The following is a 19,732-nucleotide window of genomic DNA, read 5'->3' as shown; positions in this document are numbered from 1 at the left end:
GACCTGCCGCCCGCGCCCCGCCGCCCGCCGCCTCCATGCCTGGCGGCCCCGCCGCCCTCACGACCCCCACGCGCCGCTCCCGCCGCCGATCGCACTGCGCCGGCGCGCCGGCCGCGCAGAGCATGCCGGGAAGCGCCCTCTAGCCGGCTCCAGACTACAACTCCCAGCAGGCAGCGCCACCCTTCCCCCCCACCCGTTCCGTTCCTGACAGGGGAGAGCCAATAGCCGCGCCGCTTACAGCGCGGTCTTGCCGCCGAGAACCAATAGGGTGAGGGCTTTCTACGGACGAACGGCGTTCGGCAGCGAACATGGCGCCTCCCGCACGGTACTGCGTCCCCGGTGAGCGTGGGGCCGGGCGGCTCGGGGAGGGGCGGTGGGGTGCCCGGGGCAGGGGGTTGCTTGAGGCAAAGGGTTGGCCGGGGGAGGGCGGGGGGGCTGCGGGAGAGGACTGGCCCGGGGCGGACAGTGCCCGGCGTGCGGGGCCTGGGACCCCCAGGAGTGGCTCCGTGGCAGCGACAACCCCGAGCCCCTGTCCCTCAGGAGAGCGGCTGTGCAGCGCGGAGGAGGCCACGGCTGGCAGCGGGACTTACACCCGGCATGGCTTCATCTTCTCGTCGCTGGCTGGCTGCCTGGAGAAGAGGAGCGAGGAGAGCGGGGTGAGCGCAGCCGCGGAGAAGAGGAGGCTGCCTGGAGAAGAGGAGCGAGGCTGCGCGGCCGCCCCGTCCCAACTGGGGACACTGGGATCCCACAGGGTCCGGCCGGGGCCCGCTGTGCCCCTAGCTAACCCTCGTATCTGTTGCCCTGCAGCTGCCTGTCGTGTCGGTGGTGAGAGATGCTGAGTCCCAGCTCCTGCCCGACGTGGGGGCCGTAGTGACGTGCAAGGTGGGGCGCCGGAATGCACCGCGATGGCAAACTGCACGGCCTTCCCGTTCCCAGACCTTTGTTCCTGGACACGCGTGGGGTGGGATGAGGAGCCCCTGGGCTCATTAGTGCCCTTTGCGTGGCTCCCAGCAGGGGAGAGGCAGCCCAGCAGCTCCCTCACTCACAAAGAAGCCAGATTGGCGTGGGGGACACCTGCCTCTCAACTTTGCTTGCCCTGAGGCAAAGTTTTTCCTTGCTTTTCCTTCCAGAACTCTTTCTGGGTCAGTGTGCGGGGAGGGCAGTGCCTGGGGCAGCTTGGAGAATGGGTGGCACAGACCAGGGATTAGTTTCCTTATGGTCCTGGCGATGGGAGAGGGACTGGGATCACAGCAGGTCTCGGCCTTATTCATGTGTCTTGAGTTGCATGAGTATCATCTTCCTCTCCTGGCTCGCTGCCGGGTGTCCCACCTCTGCCACCACTACTTTGGTCACAGGGAAGAGGCCAAGTGAGACACGAGCTCCCCACATGCCGCCATGTTCTGCCTGCACCCTGCCCTCTCCCTGCTTGCAGCGTGTTCGTGTTCGAGGGGAGTGAGCAGGCCTGATTTCCTTTTTCCTCCGGGCAGGTTTGCAGCATTAACTCTCGTTTTGCCAAGGTGCACATCCTGTACGTCGGCCCCACACCACTGAAATCCACCTTCCGGGGGACCATACGGTAGGGAGAGGGCTGGGTTCCCCCCGAGACAGGGTGCCAGAGCTCCCCATCATCCTCAAGGGGGGAGGAAAGCTTTTCTGGGTGGTGCGTCCGGCTGCCCTGGCCGGAGCTCTGTCCCGAGCACCGGGCAGGTGTCCAGAAAGTCCTGGCGAGCACCCAGGGAGGCCGAGGCAGCTCCTGCCATGGGCTGGAGAGTCGCCTTTGCTCGCTGGTGCTCAGATCCCTCCGTCTCCTTTTTCAGGAGAGAAGATATCCGAGCCACAGAGAAAGATAAGGTCAGTGAGGTGCTGCCGGTGACTGCCACTGCAGCTGCCCCTGCTTTCTGCTGGTGGGGGGGCACTTCTCCCGCTGCTGACTAGCACCCCGACGTGCGGTGCAGTTTTGCCTGCTTTCTTCCCCTGCAGGTAGAAGTGTACAAGAGTTTCCGTCCCGGTGACATAGTCCTGGCCAAAGTTGTATCCTTTCCCCTTGCACCAGGAGGGCCTGCCAGGGACGGTGGGTTTGCTCAAGTCCTGTCGGGGAGGCCTTTCCCTTAACCCCTGTCTAACCAGATCTCCCTGGGGGACGCGCAGTCCAACTACCTGCTGAGCACGGCAGAGAATGAGCTGGGCGTGGTGGTGGCACGCAGCGAGGCAGGTAAGGACGGGCCCAGGCTCCGGCAGTTCCGCCTCCCCCCTGCCTGAGGGGCAGCTGATGCAGCCTCTGTGGAGGAGCACAATTTTGGGAAGGGGAACCTCTGACATGTGGTGTCCCCAGGGGTGCAGATGGTGCCCATCAGCTGGTGCGAGATGCAGTGTCCGCGGACGCACACCAAGGACTTCCGTAAGGTGGCTCGTGTGCAGCCCCAGTTCCTGCAGACCTAGCGGCCCCCCTCCACGCAGACTGTCACAGCCAGACAGGCCCTCACTCGCAGGATGGATTTTCTATTTCTGGATAATAAATATTTTTTGAGAGCTCTGCGCTCTGCTCTGTTATGGCGCAGAGGGGTGGCTGGGGCTGCCTGTAGCGCGCAGGCGTGGCTCCGGTAGCGGCAGGGAGGAAGGGGAGGAAGCACGTGTTCCCAGCCTGGGGCCAGGGAGCAACCCAGTGGCTTTGCCACAGCCAGGCCAGCGGCAGAGCTTCGGTTTGCAGCTGGGTGGTGCTGGTTCCGGGCGCTCACCTCGCTGGGTTGGTGTCCCAAGCACAGAGAACAGCTTTTCTCCCTGCACTGGTAACCGCTCTGGGCTGCGGCTGTGCTCAGCCTGCACTTGGAGCCTTAAAAACCCGAGTCAGGGTTTTCCCCTGCTCCGGCAGGGATAGTGGAGCTGTGCTTTGCTCCTCCCAGCACCTTCTGCATCCCCACAGCTGCCCCCAGCAGTGCCTGCTGCCTCACACATGTGACAGGAGCCCCAGGGAGGTGCTGAGGGACAGAGGGAGCCCCACACGCCTGGGAGCACGTGGCACACAGACACCTCGTTATTGCGCATGACTCCTTTATTGAACTGGAACAAGACAGCTGCTATTGTCGAACAGTTAACACTGACCCTGTGCAAGCCCAGGCTCGCAGCACTGGCAGAGAGGGAGGCCACAGCAACAGGGCCACATACACGCATGTGGGATGGGGCACGACAGCACCTGCTGCACCAGCAGGACTAGGATGGGCTTTGGCTGGGGAACTAGATGGTGGACACAAATCTCCAGATGACCCACTCCCTCCCTCGCCCTTGGCTAAAGGGAATAAGTTAAAGCAGGGGTTGGCAGAGCTAGGCCCAGAGTTGCGAGTACCACCCTTGGGTGCTGTACCACACACACCAAAATACAAGCCATACAGCATCTACACATCCCAGTCCTTATGCCACACACCCACGAGGGGATGGGGTACCCATCTTGGTTGCCATGTGTTGTGCTCACCCTACTGCTCCCAGGATGACTAAATTCAAGCAACAAAACTACAGTAACCGGGTGATGAGAGCTGCCGGGAAAACAAAGCAGAGGAGGAGCCTGGCACAGTGAGGGATCGCTCGGCACATCCCCCTGCAGACAGGGTGCGAGGGCTGGGCTCTCAGTGTGGAGAGGTGCAGCGGCTGCCTGGCAGAGCCAGGGCTCCCTGTCACGCCAGGTCTCCACACGCACTGCCCCTCGCCCCCAGGACCCTGGCTGTCTGCAGAGGGGAGCCTGGTCCCAAGGGAACAGGCCTAATCCTGGGGAGCTGCTCCAGTTCTGCAGCTCCAAGTTCCTATGGCTGTGGGGGGTGTGCACAGAGGGGTGGGGGGATGGCGGGGGACTCATCTACTATGTGCTAGCCTGCTGCCCACCCTCACTTCTTGACCTTGCCCTGAGCAGCGACAGCTTCCATGGCCTTGCGCACCGTCTCCTCATCCCCCAGGAACTGCATGGGCTTGACGGGTTTCAGGTTCTTGTCCAGCTCGTAAACAATAGGGATGCCAGTGGGCAGGTTCAGCTCCATGATGGCCTCTTCCGACATGCCTGCAAACACAGAATTGCTGTCACTTGTGGCCTTGCTCACACTGGGGCAGCGGGGAGACCCCTACGATATTCCTGCAGGGCTGACATACCTTCCAGGTGCTTGACGATTCCACGCAGGCTATTGCCATGGGCAGCAATAAGGACCCGCTTTCCCTCTTTGATCTGAGGAACAATTTCCTCATTCCAGAAAGGCAGAGCCCGGGCAATGGTGTCCTTCAAGCTCTCGCATGTCGGCAGCTGGTCCTCCGTCAGGTCAGCATAGCGACGGTCCTGGGGGAACGGCCACGCTCACGAAGCAGCCCAACGCAGCGTGGGAAGTTGGTGGCAGGGCCTACATCCCCCCACCCCAAATTCCATGCCAGGGGACCTGCTACATGTAGGCAAAACTGGGTTTGGAAGCAAAGAAGCGCCTTTGAGGTTTGCGCCTGTGCTCAGCTACAGTTGGGGCTCTGAACCCCTCCTACGGAAAGGTGCACATCGCTTCCTCTGAGTAAAGAGACCAGAGCAAACATCCACGGGCCTAATGATTAACAGATGTATCGTGCCCTCCGCTTTGAATCTGTTTGTGTAATGCCCAGGGGTTCAACCTCCCTGGGGAGGGAGCAGGACAAACTCAGCCCAACACCAGCCAGCACCATGTACTAGAGTCGTGGCTGCTGCAACAGAGACAGAAGAAGCCAGACCACACTGCAGGGGCCTAAGGTGGCTTTTAGGAGGCTCCCGGCAAGGCGGGTGAAAAGCAACGGGACTTACCTTGCTGATGGTGCTGTAGAAGGGGTGATCGGACTGCATGGGAGGCGGAGGGATGTCGTACGAGCGCCTCCAGATCTTCACCTGTGCCTCGCCATGCTTTGCTGCCGTCTCAGCCTTGTTCAAACCTGTGAGAGCCCCGTAGTGCCTCTCATTCAGGCGCCAAGTTCGGATAACGGGTAACCACATCTGATCAATGGCATCCAGGACGGTCCAGAGGGTGCGGATGGCCCGTTTCTGTACCGAGGTGAAGCAGATGTCGAACTCGTAGCCAGCATCTGGAAAAAAACAGGAAACGGGGGAGTTGGAGGGGGACACCGGGGAGATGAGTCTGGGTCCTTATGCAACCAGTGAGGAGCCAGGGGCCGTGGCCTCACTGCGCCAGTACCGGTAGCGTCCTCACTGCCGTTGGCGGTGAGGACGTGACCGGTACCGGAGAAGCCCCCACCCTGTACCAGAGCGTTTCCCCTCGGAACTGGGGCCACCCCCACCCTGGCATCAGAGGGCCCCAAACCCACCCCCACGAGGCCCGAGGCGCCCACACTAGGCCGCATCCCCTCACGGCCCCCCCCCCACACACACTTCTACCCGTCACTGGTACCTCGGAGGGCTTCGCCGCCGCGCCGCGCCTCTTGCTGACCGGCAGGGCTGAGATCCGCATCGTACCAGCCGCTGAAGCGGTTCTCCAGGTTCCAGGCGCTCTCGCCGTGCCGGACGAGGACGAGGCGGTAGGCGGCCATGGCGGAGGAGCGGGGCTGAGGGGCGACCCGGGCGCGCGCACTGCCTCCTCACGCGGCTGCCGCGCGCGACTGACGCGACAGGCGCGGCCCAGCCCCCCTCCTCGCGCGGCAAGGGAGGGACGGGGAGGGGAACGGGGACTCGCGCGCATGCGCAAAGCGGCGGGCGGCCGGAGGCGCACGTAGCGCATGGCGCGACCGCGAAGGGCGGCGCGACCTTCAGGGCGTGACGTCACCGCGCCCGTAATGCACAGCGCAGTAAGTCCGCGGTGGCGGCTCGCGCGTTGCTGGGCGCCGGCGCGGCTGTGCGACTCGAAGTGTAACGGTTCCATACGGGCGCGGCACTGGCGGTGCCTTCTCCCCCTGCGAGGGGATACCCGGCTCTCCTGCCCCCTCGGGTCTCCCAGCCAAGCCCCCACCAGGGCGCGGCCCTGCTTAGCTTCCCGGACAGCGCTGCCCACCCGCCTTGCCGGGAAGTAGCAAGCGCTGAGGGCAGTCGCTGCCCTCACTCAAGATGGACGGCGGGCATCGGAAGCGGAAGCGAGGGGGCGGGGCGGGGCGCGGCGCGGCGGCACGTGGAGCCGGTTCCAGCATGGCGCGGAGCGGGCGGCTCCGTTCGGGCACCGCCGCCAAGCTGAAGCGGTGGCGGAAGGGCCACAGCAGCGACTGCAACCCCGAGACTCGCCAGCACCGTCTGGCCGCCCGCAACCGCTTCTGCAGCCGGCCCGCGGGTGAGGGCAGGCAGGCGGGCAGCTCCCTGTGCCCGGCCCCTCCCTGCGAGGGCTGCGGGGGGGTGCGGGGCCAGGCTTTGGGGGGTCCCCGGCTACTGAGACCTGGGGCGACAGAGGCCAGAACGCTGCGTGATGGGGAAGAGAAACCTCGGAGCATCGCGGTCTGCGTTGGGCTGGGGTTTCACAGCCCCGGCTGCGGTTGGCCCAGGAGATCTTTTTGCTGCAGATAATGAAACGTGTCTTGTAGCACACGCTGCCTGCTTCCAGCTGGTTGCAAGCTGGTGTCTGGGACTCGCAGGGACATGAAGTGTGTGCCTTGGCAGTCTTGTTGACAGGGCTCCAGGGGGAAGGAGATAAATGGGGCAGAGTACAAGGAGCACTTCAGCGTGAAAGCCTTGGTACATCAGGATGTGTTAATGAAGATGTGATGCTCTCCTTCAGAGGAGATGGCTGGACTGTGTCCTGGTTTGTTTTCCCAGGAATTAGGAGCTCTCTCCACTTATTGCTGTGCTTTCTCCCATCAGCGAGAAGCAACATCTGTGTCCCACATGCTGGAGATGAGCTCCAGCCAAGTTGATTTGACTGGGAGGGGAGGAGAGCATCGTGGGGGGTTTCAGGGTGAATGGTGAAGCAATGCAGCTTCGTCGTTCTGAGTGTACGTCTTCATCCTGGCAGAGAGAAGTAACTTGACAGTGGATGCGTTGAAGCTGCACAATGAGCTGCAGTCAGGGTCCCTGCGTTTGGAGCGGACAAGTGACAGCACTCAGCTCCCTATGGAGGGGGACGATGCTGCAGAGGCTGCCACGGAGAAGACCTCCGGCACCTTCTTGAGCGGGCTGAGCGACTGCACCAACATCACCTTCAGCAAGGTGCAGCGCTTCTGGGAGTCCAACTCTGCAGCTCACAAAGAGGTATGGGCAGGAGCAGGGCCGAGTGTGAGAGATCCGGTGGGGATGGCCCCCCAAATGTGAGGCCGAGGCCACTGACCTGCTCCATTTGCTGTTCGTAGATCTGCGCAGTGCTGGCGGCCGTGACAGAGGTGATCCGCTCGCAGGGGGGCAAGGAGAGCGAGACGGAGTACTTCGCAACGCTGGTGAGTGATGGTTATGGGGAGGAGGCACGAGGGGAGCTGCTGTTGGCAGCATGGGTGGGTGGGTTCTTGGCAGGGTTAGTGGGGGAAGGTGCTGCACTAATAGCCAAGGTCCTGAGTGTCCTACTTCAGCAGAGATGCTGTTGGGCTCCTCATGGTTTCTTTGCTCCCCTCTCCAAGGGTTGGGAAAAGGCTGGCCAGGTGTGAAGCCCTGCTCCCCCTTGCTTATCCCTCCTCCGTTCCCAGATGACCACCCTGGAGGCGGTGGAGACCCCCGAGTCACTGGCTGCTGTCGCCTACCTGCTTAACCTTGTTCTAAAGCGGTGAGTGGCTGGCAGAGGGGCAGGGAGAGACACCTGGCCCCATCATGGAAGAGGGACTGGTGCTGTCCCCCCTCCCAAGCTGAGGAAAGGACCCAACTGGGGCAGGCTGGGGATGCAGTTCCCTGTGTGACTGCCACCAGCTGCCTGCTCCCCATGCCACTCACATGCCCCCTTCTCCCGGCAGGGTCCCAAGCCCTGTACTTATAAAAAAGTTCTCAGATGCCTCAAAAGCCTTCATGGGTATCGTGTCCTCACAGGCCTGCAGCAGCTCCACCTCTGCCCTGCGATGGGTGAGTAGCCAAGAGGCAGCCAGTTGTGCCATCTCTGCCCGGGGGTCTGCTGAGAGCTGGGGTAGAGGCTGCTGGTGTAAGGTGGTGATGGGCGCTCAGTCTGAGGCCTTTGCAACGAGGAGGGTCTCTGTGGGGTGATGCTAATACATCTGCTGCTCCCTTGTCGTAGATCCTCTCTTGCCTGGCCACGCTGCTGCGAAAGCAGGACTTGTCAGCCTGGAGCTACCCCGTCACCCTCCAGGTCTATCATGGCTTGCTGAGCTTCTCTGTTCATACCAAGCCCAAGGTGAGCCTCCAGTGCCCCTGGCAAGGGATGACGCTGCGTTTAGGGCTCGTTTTGGGACTGGCTATGTCCCCAGGGTCTGTGGCTTCTATCCACCTGGGCTTTCTTTCTTCTAGGTGCGGAAAGCGGCGCAGTATGGCGTGTGCTCTGTCCTGAGGGGCAGCGAGTTCATGTTTGGAGACGCAGCCCCTGAGCATCACCCCGCGGCACCCTCCACTGCAAAGTTCTGCGTTCAGGAGATCGAAAAAGCTGGAGGTGTGGGGTGCTGGAGCAAACTCCAGCTGCGTGCAGGGGGCCTTGTGGCTGTGGGAGAATAAGGATTTGAAGGGAAGAGGGGAGGGTGCAGCACCCTGGATTGCTGGGGAGGATATGAGACACCTCTGGGGCACTTAAGGTGTTTTGGAGGGTCCTCAACCATCTATCTGTTGCTCTGCTCTTGCCAGAAGCCAGGGAGGTGTTCACCCCAGCTCTGTGGGTCAGCCCCAGCACTGCCAAGAGGACTTTACCCTGGGCAGGGCTTTGCCGTGGGGTGCCACAGGCTCAGATGTTGCTCTGCTCCCACAGGCACCAAGGAGGCAACCACCACCCTGCATGTCCTTGCCCTGCTGCGGGACCTGCTGCCCTGCTTCCCTGCAGCCGTGGTGAAGACCTGCTGCGAGACCTTGCTCCGAGTCATGACCCTCAGCCATGTGGTGAGTGTCCCCACACCAGGGATGGTGAGGGCAGACCCTTTCCCCTTCAGCTGCACACTGTAAGGGCTCGAACCCTCTTGGCTGCTGGCTAGGAGCCTGGAAATGCAGAATGCAAATGCAGAGGAGTCCGGAGCAGCTGGTGCTTGCTGTCCTTCCCACTGTGGAAGAGTGACACTGAAGATGGGGCACAGTCACAGTAGTGCTGGGCTTCCTGGGGCAGTGTCTGCTGTGGGGGTAGGAGGACAGTGGGTACAAAGCAGAGTCCCCCTGCTCCTGACACTGTGTCCTTCGCAGCTGGTGACGGCGTGTGCCATGCAAGCCTTCCACAGCCTCTTCAGCGCCCAGGCCAGCGTGGCCTGCCTGCCAGCTGAGCTGAACGCCCAGATCATCACCGTGAGTGTGGTGTGCCAGTGCAGGGAGGGATGGGGCTGACAGTGCCACAGCACCCACCCACCCTCTGCTTCCACAGGCCCTCTATGACTACGTTCCCAGCACGAGTGATCTGCAGCCACTGATGACCTGGCTGTCCACCATGGAGCGGGCACACATCAACCTGGGCAGGTATGGGCAGGGGCCGTGGCTGGGCAGGGGGAGAGGTGGCGCTTGGTCTCTCACTTGTCCGGTCTCTCTTCTCCAGGCTGCAGAAGGACCTGTGCTGGGCTCACCTGCCCCGGCTTTTCTCTGCCGCCATGAACTGCTTCCTCTCCCCACACTCCCAGGTGGTGGTGGCAGCGGCGCAGACCCTGGAGGTACCACACACAGGCGCCTCTCCCTGCTTGGCTGCCCTGGGCTTTGTGGGGGGGCTTTGCCCAGGGGTTTGGGGCTTGCTGGAGAGTGGTGTGCCCCTCTGTGCCTGTCAGGCAGGGCAATCTGTGGTCCACTGCTGTCCTATTTTCCCTGTTTGCCCTTGCAGACCCTTCTGAGTGAGTGCATCGCTCCCCATATGGAGGATCTGGGCACCGTCTCTGCATCTGCCCCAGCCCCTGCTGCTTACTTGTGCAAGATGTTCAGGTGAGGAGCGATAATGTGGGAGAGGCTGTCCCTGTGGGCCCGGCTAAGCTCTGAGCAGCCTCTGTCTGGTCTCCGATGAGGGCTGACAGGCCTGGTGGGCACGCTGATCACTGCTGGGTCAGTCACTGCCAGTGTGACTGTCTTCTTTCTCCTTCCCAGATCAGTGGAGGAAGGCCTGACATACCGTTTCCACGCAGCATGGGATGAGGTGCTGCGGGTGCTGGAAGTCTTCTTTGAGACGTGCGGGAAGCAGTGCCACCCCATCATGAGGAAGGTGAGACAGGCTGGGAGGGCACAGACTCACCCATGGAGGCGGGTGGGGTGGCTGTGCTGCTGCCTGGGCTGTGTTGCCCTCTCCAGCTGTGGAACTGGCCCATCCCAGTGCCCACTGTCCTGCCCGTGTGTGGGCAGGGTGTGCACAGCTCTGGGACTCAGCACGGGGACATTCAGGGCAGCTGGCATAGTGAGTGACACGTGCTGGACCTGCCTCTGTGACTCCTCTGTGACTGTCCTGCCCTGTCCCCACAGTGTCTCCAGTCCCTGTGTGACCTGCGTCTCTCCCCACACTTCCCCTACACCACTGAAGTGGACCAGGCAGTGGGGGCTGCCGTGAGCACTATGGGCCCCGAGGTGCTGCTGGAAGCTGTACCCCTGGAGATCGATGGCAAGGAGTGAGTACTGTCGTGGGGTAGCAATTTTGCAACCATTTGTCACATTCCTGTTCAGTTCCCATGCGGTACTGGAGGTGTTTGGCTCTGAGCCTACATGTACCCAGGTTTGGGGGTGGGTGGAGGTGCAATGTGCCCAGGAGCTGATGCTGACAGTGCCCCATGCTCCCCTGACCTGTGCCTTCCCTCCCCAGGGAGACGCTGGATTTCCCCCGCAGCTGGCTCCTGCCGGTGCTGCGGGACTATGTGCAGGGTGCACGGCTCGGCTTCTTCACAAGCTACTTCTTGCCCTTGGCAGCCACCCTGAAAAGCAGAGGTGAGGAGGGTGGCACAGTGGGAGGGCCCAGTGGGTGCAGTCCTGTGCTCCTGGGAGCCCCAGGGTGCTCCGTGGGACCTCCCTTCCCTTCCCTGGGGCAGAGCGGGGCTTTGGCACCTCTGCTGCTCTGCTCATCTTTCCCTTCTCATCTGCAGCCCTGGAGTTTACTCAGGCTGGGAAGAGTGTGGAGGCCAAGATCTATGACACACTGCAGTGGCAGGTAACGAGGAGCGCCCAGGAGCCCTGCCGTGGCGTGCCCATGGTGCCAGGCTGGGGGGCAGTCACTTGGGCAAAGGGTGCTGGCCTCCCACCTCTCCCTTTTGCCTTCCAGGTCTGGACCCTGCTGCCCAGCTTCTGCACCCACCCCACAGATGTGCTGGGGGCCTTCAAGGGGCTGGCCCGCACCCTGGGCATGGCCATCAGCGAGCGCCCAGACCTCCGCCCCACCGTGTGCCAGGCCTTGCGCACCCTCATCCACAAAGGCTGCGAGACAGGTTGGGGCAGGGACAGACCCTCGTGGGGGATCCCTGTCCCCTGTGATTACTCAAAGAGGGGAGATGCTGATCCGTACCTTCCTGTCATCCTCTCCTTAGATGCAGAACGGGCAGAAGTGGGTCGCTTTGCCAAAAATTTCCTGCCCATACTGTTCAACGTGTACAGCCAGCCCGAGGAGGACGGGGTCAGCAGCGCTCAGCGCCGCTCTGTGCTCGACACTGTCCGTGCTTACCTGACCATTACTGACCCCCAGGTGAGGGGGGCCTGGGGCATTGGGGCAGGCTGTGGTGGCATGGGCCAGCATCTCCCAGTCTGGTGGGGTTGTGGCAGGTGCCAGACTGGAGAGGACAGGAGGAAAGAAGCTGAGCAGAAAGAAGCTGAGCAGAGAGCAGCTCATCCTGCCCTCATGGAGAGGTAGCCCTTCCTAGCCAGTTTTCTGGGATTTCCTAATCTTGCAGCCGCATCTGGCGCATCATGCACAAGCCCTTTGTGAATTTGTCCAACTCTTTTTGGACCCACCGGTGCTTCTGGTCTCCACAAAGTCCTGTGGCAAGGCATTTGCCAGGTGGATTGCAGACACTTGTAAAAGTGTTCCCTTTGGTCGGTTCTGATCCTGCTCTGTGTGCCTGCCCTGCAGATGGTGTGTGGGTTCCTGCAGAAAGCCAGTGTGAAGCTGACCAGTCCTGAGAGTTCTGAGTTTGCCAGGTAATACCTGGGGGCTTGTGCTAATGGGTAAAGCTACCGGCTTCCTCGGGGTGAGCAGCGCTAGGGTGCTTGTACTGTCCCATGTGGGATGTGTCACTCTCATGCATCTGATGAGACTTGCAGCCAGAGTCCCAGGCAGTGTTAGTGATGCTGCAGTTACCCACCTGTGTGTCCTTCTCTGCTGCAGACTCTCCATCCTGGACCTGGTGGTGGCAATGGCACCTTACGCTGATGAGCAGTCCCTGGGCTCCCTGTACTGCACCATCCAGCCTTCCCTCCAAGTGAGTCGGGCCCCAGCCCTGACCCTGATAGGCTCAGGGGGTGCAGTGGGGCACCTTCTGCTTGCTGCCAGCTTGGATCCATGCTTTGGGGGGCTGAGCAGCTGCTATACGGGACAGGTCTCTGCTGGGTGGTGTGGGGTGCTATGGAGATTCCATCAGACACCGTGGCTGCCTTGACAGCAGGGGCCTGTTGGCTGTCCCTGCAGAGCAAGGAGCGCAGCATGCAGAAGAAGGCGTACCGTGTGCTGGAGGAGGTGTGTGCCGCCCCCCATGCCCCCTGCCAGGCCTTTGTCCGCTCCCACCTGCGGGATCTGCAGGCAGCGCTGCTGGACTCACTGAAGAGTGCCGCATCCCCAGCCAAGAGGGTGAGAGCAAGGGCTGCGGTGGCAAAGCTCAGCCACCGCGGGGAGCAGAGGGGATGGGGTGGGTGCTGGGGGCAGCTGGGTGTGTGTCTCGAGGTGTACCAGTGCTGGGCTCTTTCTTTCCCCAGCCCCGGCTGAAGTGCCTGTTCCACATCGTGAAGCAGCTCTCGGCAGAGCACGAGCCCTTTGTCACCGCCCTGGTCCCAGAGGTGAGTGTGGTCCCTGGGGTCACCTGCCTGGTTCTGGCTGCAGGGGTGGTAACAGGGATGTGACGTGCCCACGTGCCTCCAGGTGATCTTGTGCACCAAGGAGGTGTCGGTGGGGGCCCGCAAGAACGCCTTCATGCTGCTCGTGGAGATGGGGCATGCCTTCATTCGCTTCGGGCCCACGCCCCAAGGTGAGCTTGCATGGCTGCTCTGGGGAATCAGACCCATGCCCAGCACCCTGCTGAAACAGGCCGGGGATGCTGCTGGGCACGGGGCGAGCAGGGCCCTGAGGTGTCCCCCTCTTGCAGAGGCCATGCAGCGGTTCCTGCTCCTGGTCTACGCGGGGCTGACGGGCTCGGTCACCATGATCAGCTGCACGGTGCTGGCACTGACCCGCCTGTTCTTCGAGTTCAAAGGTGAGCAGAAGCAGGAGGGCTGGGGGGACAGGGGAAGGACCCTCCGGTGAAGGGTGCTGGGAGCTGGCCGGCCGTGGCTGAGCCCTCCCGTGATTGCAGATCACCTGGAGGTGAGCGTGGTGGAGCAGCTCCTGCAGAATGTCTGCCTGCTGTTGGCCTCCCGCACACGGGATGTGGTGAAAGCGGCCCTGGGCTTCCTCAAGGTCACACTACTGCTGGTGGACACCAAGCTGCTGGCCAAGCACGTCCAGACGATGGTGAGATCCCACCCAGAGTGCCCTGAGGAGGGTGGTGGGGCAGAGCTGGGGCTGCCTTGGGCAGCCAGGGGCATCTCCAGCTGCACAGTGCTTCTGTCTGGCAGCCAGGGGCACAACTTTGACTTGGTGGCTGAGAAGACAGTGAGGAGGTCCCCTCCTGAATGCTGGCATGGACCTGCCAGAGAACCCTGCCAAGCAGGGAGACCTCCCTGTGGCCCTCCCTGGGGCAGGCATGGGGAGATAGCAGCAGGTTGAGCAAGGTGGCCGTGTGAGGGAAGGGTGGGAGGCTGGGTGCCCAGGGCAGGGGTGCTTTGGTCTTGATGGTCTCTGTCCTGGCAGCTGGAGGCCGTGGGGAACCTTTCAGATGACATGAGACGCCACTTTCGTATGAAGCTGCGAAACCTCTTCACCAAGTTCATCCGCAAGTTCGGGTGAGCTGGAGGCTCCTGCGTTGCACTGGAGCTGCACTGGGACAGTGAGGGAGCTTGCTGGGAGGAGGTGGGCACTAACCGCTCTCTGTGTGCTCCTCAGCTTCGAGCTGGTAAAGGGGCTGCTGCCAGCTGAGTACCACAAGGTGCTGGTGAACATCCGCAAGGCAGAAGCCCGGAGCCGGAAGCAGCGTGCCCTGAGGCAGGCGGCTTCGGAGACAGATGAAGAGGAGGCACCACTGGCACAGCCCAGAGGAGACAGGTGAAGATGGGCCAGGGGTCCAGAAGGAGCAGCCCTGTTGGATCTGCTCAGCTGGTGCCTCTAGAGATGCTGGGGACATCTCCAGGGCTGCTGTGTGCTGTGAGGCAGACTGGGGTCTGCAACCCTGGGCCTGTTCCATTTCCATCATCCTTTCTGTCTTTTGCCCAGCATGGAGGAGATCCTGGCTGATTCAGAGGATGAGGAGGAGGAAGAGGAGGAACGGCAGCGGAACAAGGATTGGAGGAAACAAGCACGGCAGAAGGGCCAGGCCTGGCTGAAGGAAGGGGAAGAGGATGAACCCCTCAACTTCCTGGACCCCAATGTGTCCCAGCGAGTGCTGGGTGAGGAGTGGACCTTTGGATGTGGCTGGGGTGGGATGGACAGGGCAGGAGCTGATGTGATGCACAGGGGCCCTGGGGATACCACTGCCCCTGGGAGTGGGTCCTTCCCCAGGCCCTGACCCGTCTCTCTGTGAGCAGCCACCAAGCCAGGCCCCAAGCGGTCCAGAGGAGTGAGCCATGACTTCCAAGTGTCTGAGGATGGGCGCCTGATCATCCACGAAGAGGAGGAGGAGGTGAACGAGGATGAAGCTGAAGGTACTGCCTGGGCTGGTGGGGGCCCACGCTAGACTTACTCTGGTACTCTGAATGTTTTTCTTCCTGCCACTCGTATGTGGGAGCTTGGGGAGGGTTGTGGGTGGAAGCAGCAGGCATTGGTGTAGCCTTGTGTCACACCCAGTGGGTCTCTTCTGGGCCACTGCCACCCAGGGTGGCAGCCCCCTCCATCACCAGGAGGGTGCTGGAGGAGACACGGCCATCAGTGCTGGTTCAGCAGGGGCACTCTGCTCCCACAGCCCACTCCAGGGGCTGTCACAGTCCCGGGGCTCTCCTGCAGTCGCATCCTGCATTAACCCTCTTGTCCTCTACCCTAGGAGCGGACAAGGAGATGGCAGATGTGCTACAGGATGTGGGTCTTCGCAGTGTGAGTATGGGGCTCATGATCTTGAGGAGTTGCTGGGGGAACTTGGCTGAACCAAACCCTTGCCTGTGCCACGGCAGCTGCAGCTGTGGGACACCGAGCAAGTGCCAGCTGCTTGGAGGGGTGTGGGAGGCTGGCTGGGGACAGGGATGTGCACAGGCAGTCTGGAAGGTCTCTGGGCCACCATGGGAGGAAGCAGGAGGTCAGGGGTCCACGGGAGGGCAGCACTGTAAGGACAAGCCAGCTGCAGGGACCCTGCTGCATTCTTCTGCAGAAGAAAAGTCAGAAGCGTCGATTCAGAGAGGAGCCAGATGATGAGGAACCTGAGGCTGGGGCCTACTCTCAGTACAGAGGTAAGTCCTCTGCCTGTGCCCAGTCTGGGGCTCCCCGGGGGGCCAGAACCACATACCCATCCTACTGGGCTGCTCCAGAGCAGCTGGAGCAGAGATCTTTGCTTGTGGGAAATGGTCACCCTTCTCTGCTGTCCTCACACCTAAGAGCTGGAGGCAAAAACAGGAAAAAGCTCCCCTAGCCTGGAAGTGGGACGGGGGAACCCTGGGACCTGCTTCCAACACATTCCCTGTTTTCCAGCCGGAGGCTCTGGGATCCACCGGCAACTGGACAAGGCACCAGCCTTTGGTGCGGAGTACAGATCCAAGGTGAGGGACCCAGGGAGTTGCAGCGTTTGGGTGCGGGGATGCCCTGGGGCTCTTGCTAGAGCAGGAAGCACCATTTGTTTCCTGGGGATCTGGTCCAGTAGCAGCAAGGCTGGAGGTGATCTCTGCTCCAAGAGGAGTTGCCAGACACTCAGTACCTGTGAATGTTTCCAGCCATCTTGGAGTCCTGGTCCTGGCCTTGCCATGGCCAATTCCTGCTCACTGCTCAAAGCGGGTGGCTGGCACTCCATTGCATCACAGTCTTTGGGGTGGCCAGGTGGCAGGGTTGCACCAGAAAAGGATGCATGCATCTCCTCTGGTGCTGCATCTTCTGTCCTGTTACTATCTCCCACAGAGGGGTAAAGGCGACGTGAAGAAGAAGGGCCAGCTTGACCCCTACGCCTACATCCCCCTGAACAGAGCTAGACTCAACAGAAGGTGAGGCTAGCTGGGAATGGCAGAGGGTCAGGAATGGGGCCAAACCCCAGGTTTTGATCCTGCTCTTTGTTGTTACGAGATTTTTTGTGGGTTTGGGAGCTCTCTGCCAGCCTCTGTGCTGCTCCTTGCCGAGCTTGGAGCATCCCTGTGTGTTAGGTGTGCCCAATGCCTGCACTGACCCAGCTCCTTGCTCCTTCCTCCCTCCAGGAAGCGGGCGAAAATGCAGGGCCAGTTCAAGGGCCTGATGAAGGGAGCCCAGCGTGGGGCCAAGGCTGGCCGCAGGAACCGTCTGAAGGCCCAGCGCCCCTGAGGAGCCTCAGGTCCTCAGACTGCACCTGCCCAAGGACAGACAACACCCTGTGGCCTCGGGGCACATGGGGACAGGGGCTTTGTGAGTGGAGCATTGGGGACTCCTCTGCAGAAGGTGGCCTGCATCTGTTTGAGACATGATGGGGTGAATTCCTAGGGAATTATGGACTCATGGCTCAAGTCCTGTCCTCCTGCGCCTGGAGGAAGGTGCTGGGTTGCCTGGTGCAGCTGTGTGTGTGTGTGCGCGTGAGAGTAAGTAATATGTAATGAATTCTCTATATTGATAAATACCCCTTGTTCCTACCTGGCCCAGATCGCTCCTCTCCTTCCCTTAAATGCTGTGCACACCGTGTCTCTTGTGCTCTGCCTGCTGCCCCAGTGCAGAGAGTCCTGTTGCTGCTGCAGCACTGCGCCCTGTGGGGCTCGTGTCTGCATCAGCCTGGGACGTGGAGCTGGAGCCCTCTCCCTGGCGTGGGGCTTGCTTGGGGGCTGCCAGGAGCAACACTGCAGCACAGCAGTGAGGCAGTGCCTATGTCCTGTGCCCTCCTGACACACGTTCAATAGGGCTGGCTCACGAAGTTGGCCAAAGAAAGAAGATAGAGGTGGTGAGGCCCTTTGCTTACAACCAGCCTTCTCATACAAACTCTCTTGGTAGGATCTCCTGCCCTAAACCGTGGGCTGAGGTTATCTGTGCCATGGGGGGGAGTGTCTGCCATTTGGCTGCCACTGGTTTCTCTTCTGCCTCAGCTTTTCCCATATCAGCCATGCCTGATTGTGGGGCAGGAACAGTTTGCTGCAAGTTTCTTCAAATTGGCTGGAAAACTGCTACTGCAAACCTTTGTGCCTTGCCCTTTTCCTTACCCATGAATGCTGAGGGAAGCCCTTCCCTCTGACCACCTTCTGCCAGGTAAACCTGAGCAGTACAAAGAGTCCTGGACCTTTTTAGCTGCCTAGCCATCTCAGGTTGGCCTGAGCATCTGTTTTCACCCAGTTGCTTCTTTACTCGGCCCAAAAGATGGTGTTTGGCCAAAGCATGCTGAAGAGAATGGAGCTGAGGGTAGTGGATACAGGTTGCACTGCAAAGAACATGTGTTTGTGAATGCAGCTGGCTTTTTCTCCCTTTTCTCTATTAAAAAGCCTTTAGTCCTTTGTAATTTCCTACAGTGGTAGCTTACATGCTAGAATTGCAACATTTCTCAGTCTCCTCATAAACTAAAGGGATTGTGCTTGTTCAGCCTCTTACTGCAGGCTTCTTTGTGGAGGCTGCAAATCCAGTTTTGTGGTTCTCTTATGTGCTTTTTGTTTTTTTCCAAGATCCTTTTAAAAGGCTGGGGGTGGAGGAGGAGCTCTTGGACTGGTGTTGGTCCTGCATAGTCAGGAGCACTGTCCCCTTCGTGCTTCCCCACCCAGGGCTCTCACTTGGACCCTTGAGCCCCAGGGCCAGGTTCAGGTGCTGCTGCTCTAATCTTGCCAGAAGGGAGCTGGCAGCCCAGCTTACGGGACAGGCATCTCCAGCAACACCTCCTGACCATGTTCAGTCTGCAGGAGCTACATCCATCTTCCTCCCCTGCCTGCAGCATTGGCCTGATGCCCTCCCTCCCCTGAGAGCAGGATGGGGAGAGACAGGCAGCAGTCACCTTCTGAGCCCCCAACACCTGTAACATGTGGCTCCAGGCCCACCAGACCTATCTGTCTTCCTGCTTTCTCGTCTCTCCTTGGAGACAGGAAGGCTGTAGCTAATTCATTTAAAAGCTCTAGATTATTCACTGTATTGTTCTTCATTTGCATGTTGTTGCTTAAATTAGAGCATGCCTTTGTGGAACAGAAGAGTTTCATTAGCACAGAGGATGGTGTTTGCCTGAGCCGGTGTCCAGAGAACAGATTCTTCTGCAACAACATCTTGTTAATCAGCTAATTAATCATGTAACGCAACAGAAACCCTTGGAGAGGAGACGTCATCCTGCCCTGGGAGGCTGGCTGTGAGTCAAGCCTGCTCCCCACCAGCAGCTGTCCCTGACAGGGAGTAGAGCTTCATCTCAGGGGCCCGCAGGAGCCTGAGCACAGCTCTCTGCCATGAGGCAGGGTGAGGGGTGATGTGGGGTCCTGCCTCCTGCAGATACCAGCCACAAATATTTTGAGGTTACCCACAGAGAAGTGCAAGACAGGACCCTGGAGTGATGCTTGCTTGGCTTTTGTTGCTCAAGCTGGGAGGTGGCTGGAGGCTATTTCTTCACCCAGCATGTCATTAAATCATGCAACTCCTTTCTGCAGGCTACAGTGGGGACCGACAGTGTCCCCATGTTCAGCTACACTTGTGCAGGAAATTATCACAGAGGGCTCTTGCCCTTGTAGATACCAGTTGCAAAGCAGGAGGTCTCCAAGCTGTGGGATGTAGGAGTACTAGGCATGCTTGAGGGGAGGCTGGCAGGATTAACAGGCTGCCCCTGGTGCTGGCTGGGACAGTTGCAGAAGCCCACCCTGAGCCTTAAGACTTAAAGTCAGGTGGAGCAGAAAAATATTGTTGTTTCCTTATCCCAGAAGCTACCTACCTGGGTTGTGTCAACTGGAGCATGCTGCTGAGAAGCACAGATGTGCCTCATGGGGATGTGCCCATGCAGCATCCAGCTAGACCATCGCCTCCTCCAAGCACGCTGCACTGTCTTTGGGGCTCCCCCCAGGCACACCCTGGTATTCCCAGTTCAGAGTTAGGATCCAGCACACACCAAGGTGCAGGGATGGGAAAACCTCCGTGTTTATGCTAAAATGATTGGCAGTAAGATAATTAAGTGTGGAGGTTTAAAATGCCAAGGGACCACTCCAGCTGAAATCTAGTCAATTAAAAAAATATCAGATTAATTTCTAGTCCCCTCAGTCCTGATCTACAGTTTCACTTGTTTCTAAAAAGTTGCCTGTCTTTTCTTGGTTGCTACCTGAACACTGTGCAAACTCAGGTGCAGCAATTGTGCAGGGCCACAAGGATCCTGGTTGGGGGCAAGGCAGGTGCTT

At 60.3% G+C, this 19,732-nt stretch overlaps 3 protein-coding genes across 4 annotated transcripts; 2 read left to right on the top strand and 1 right to left on the bottom strand.

The window, feature by feature from the left end:
* Positions 1 to 274: 274 nt before the first annotated feature.
* Positions 275 to 2,529, top strand: EXOSC1 (exosome component 1). The gene is made up of 8 exons (XM_032994675.2): positions 275 to 339; positions 541 to 656; positions 808 to 882; positions 1,488 to 1,576; positions 1,818 to 1,851; positions 1,981 to 2,031; positions 2,128 to 2,212; positions 2,333 to 2,529. Exons 1-8 carry the CDS (start codon positions 309 to 311, stop codon positions 2,437 to 2,439), a joined length of 588 nt encoding a protein of 195 aa, XP_032850566.1. The 5' UTR covers positions 275 to 308; the 3' UTR covers positions 2,440 to 2,529.
* A 502-nt stretch (positions 2,530 to 3,031) lies between these two features.
* On the bottom strand, positions 3,032 to 5,655 carry PGAM1 (phosphoglycerate mutase 1). Its single transcript, XM_042791175.1, has 4 exons — positions 5,394 to 5,655; positions 4,796 to 5,070; positions 4,132 to 4,312; positions 3,032 to 4,042 (listed from the first exon to the last, which is right to left on the bottom strand). The coding sequence occupies exons 1-4, from the start codon at positions 5,530 to 5,532 to the stop codon at positions 3,873 to 3,875; spliced, it is 765 nt and encodes a 254-aa protein (XP_042647109.1). The 5' UTR covers positions 5,533 to 5,655; the 3' UTR covers positions 3,032 to 3,872.
* A 179-nt stretch (positions 5,656 to 5,834) lies between these two features.
* RRP12 (ribosomal RNA processing 12 homolog) lies at positions 5,835 to 17,029 on the top strand. 2 transcript variants are annotated; one of them, XM_032995018.2, is made up of 34 exons: positions 5,835 to 6,260; positions 6,936 to 7,171; positions 7,270 to 7,353; positions 7,597 to 7,673; positions 7,858 to 7,963; positions 8,133 to 8,249; positions 8,363 to 8,501; positions 8,811 to 8,938; positions 9,233 to 9,331; positions 9,408 to 9,499; positions 9,576 to 9,687; positions 9,852 to 9,949; positions 10,109 to 10,223; positions 10,478 to 10,620; positions 10,812 to 10,933; positions 11,089 to 11,153; positions 11,265 to 11,427; positions 11,527 to 11,681; positions 12,066 to 12,133; positions 12,321 to 12,414; positions 12,621 to 12,779; positions 12,905 to 12,985; positions 13,068 to 13,173; positions 13,291 to 13,398; positions 13,498 to 13,655; positions 13,995 to 14,086; positions 14,187 to 14,345; positions 14,514 to 14,686; positions 14,825 to 14,941; positions 15,277 to 15,326; positions 15,598 to 15,676; positions 15,915 to 15,982; positions 16,335 to 16,417; positions 16,625 to 17,029. In XM_032995018.2, the coding sequence occupies exons 1-34, from the start codon at positions 6,044 to 6,046 to the stop codon at positions 16,725 to 16,727; spliced, it is 3,966 nt and encodes a 1,321-aa protein (XP_032850909.2). In that variant the 5' UTR covers positions 5,835 to 6,043; the 3' UTR covers positions 16,728 to 17,029. The 2 variants fall into 2 exon arrangements, with proteins under 2 accessions (XP_032850909.2, XP_032850917.2); XM_032995026.2 differs by lacking the exons at positions 5,835 to 6,260; positions 6,936 to 7,171 and having other exon boundaries at positions 7,289 to 7,353; positions 7,531 to 7,673.
* Positions 17,030 to 19,732: the final 2,703 nt, after the last annotated feature.

The sequence above is a fragment of the Tyto alba genome, unplaced genomic scaffold, assembly GCF_018691265.1.
Source record: "Tyto alba isolate M040663 unplaced genomic scaffold, T.alba_DEE_v4.0 Super-Scaffold_1, whole genome shotgun sequence".
Lineage (NCBI taxonomy): Eukaryota > Metazoa > Chordata > Aves > Strigiformes > Tytonidae > Tyto > Tyto alba.
This window is presented reverse-complemented; position numbering and strand designations above follow the sequence as displayed.

What these genes read in the sequence shown, in the direction of transcription:
- EXOSC1 (XM_032994675.2), top strand. Translation starts at nt 309, where the DNA reads ATGGCGCCTCCCGCACGGTACTGCGTCCCCG. An exon ending in GGGCCGTAGTGACGTGCAAG is followed by an intron (nt 883 to 1,487) that starts GTGGGGCGCCGG and finishes TCCTCCGGGCAG; the next exon opens with GTTTGCAGCATTAACTCTCG. An exon ending in GGTGGCACGCAGCGAGGCAG is followed by an intron (nt 2,213 to 2,332) that starts GTAAGGACGGGC and finishes TGGTGTCCCCAG; the next exon opens with GGGTGCAGATGGTGCCCATC.
- PGAM1 (XM_042791175.1), bottom strand. Translation starts at nt 5,532, where the DNA reads ATGGCCGCCTACCGCCTCGTCCTCGTCCGGCACGGCGAGAGCGCCTGG. An exon ending in CGGCGGCGAAGCCCTCCGAG is followed by an intron (nt 5,071 to 5,393) that starts GTACCAGTGACG and finishes GTTTTTTTCCAG; the next exon opens with ATGCTGGCTACGAGTTCGAC. An exon ending in AATCGTCAAGCACCTGGAAG is followed by an intron (nt 4,043 to 4,131) that starts GTATGTCAGCCC and finishes CTGTGTTTGCAG; the next exon opens with GCATGTCGGAAGAGGCCATC.
- RRP12 (XM_032995018.2), top strand. Translation starts at nt 6,044, where the DNA reads ATGGACGGCGGGCATCGGAAGCGGAAGCGAGGGGGCGGGGCGGGGCGC. An exon ending in TGAACGCCCAGATCATCACC is followed by an intron (nt 9,332 to 9,407) that starts GTGAGTGTGGTG and finishes CTGCTTCCACAG; the next exon opens with GCCCTCTATGACTACGTTCC. An exon ending in CAGCGGCGCAGACCCTGGAG is followed by an intron (nt 9,688 to 9,851) that starts GTACCACACACA and finishes TTGCCCTTGCAG; the next exon opens with ACCCTTCTGAGTGAGTGCAT.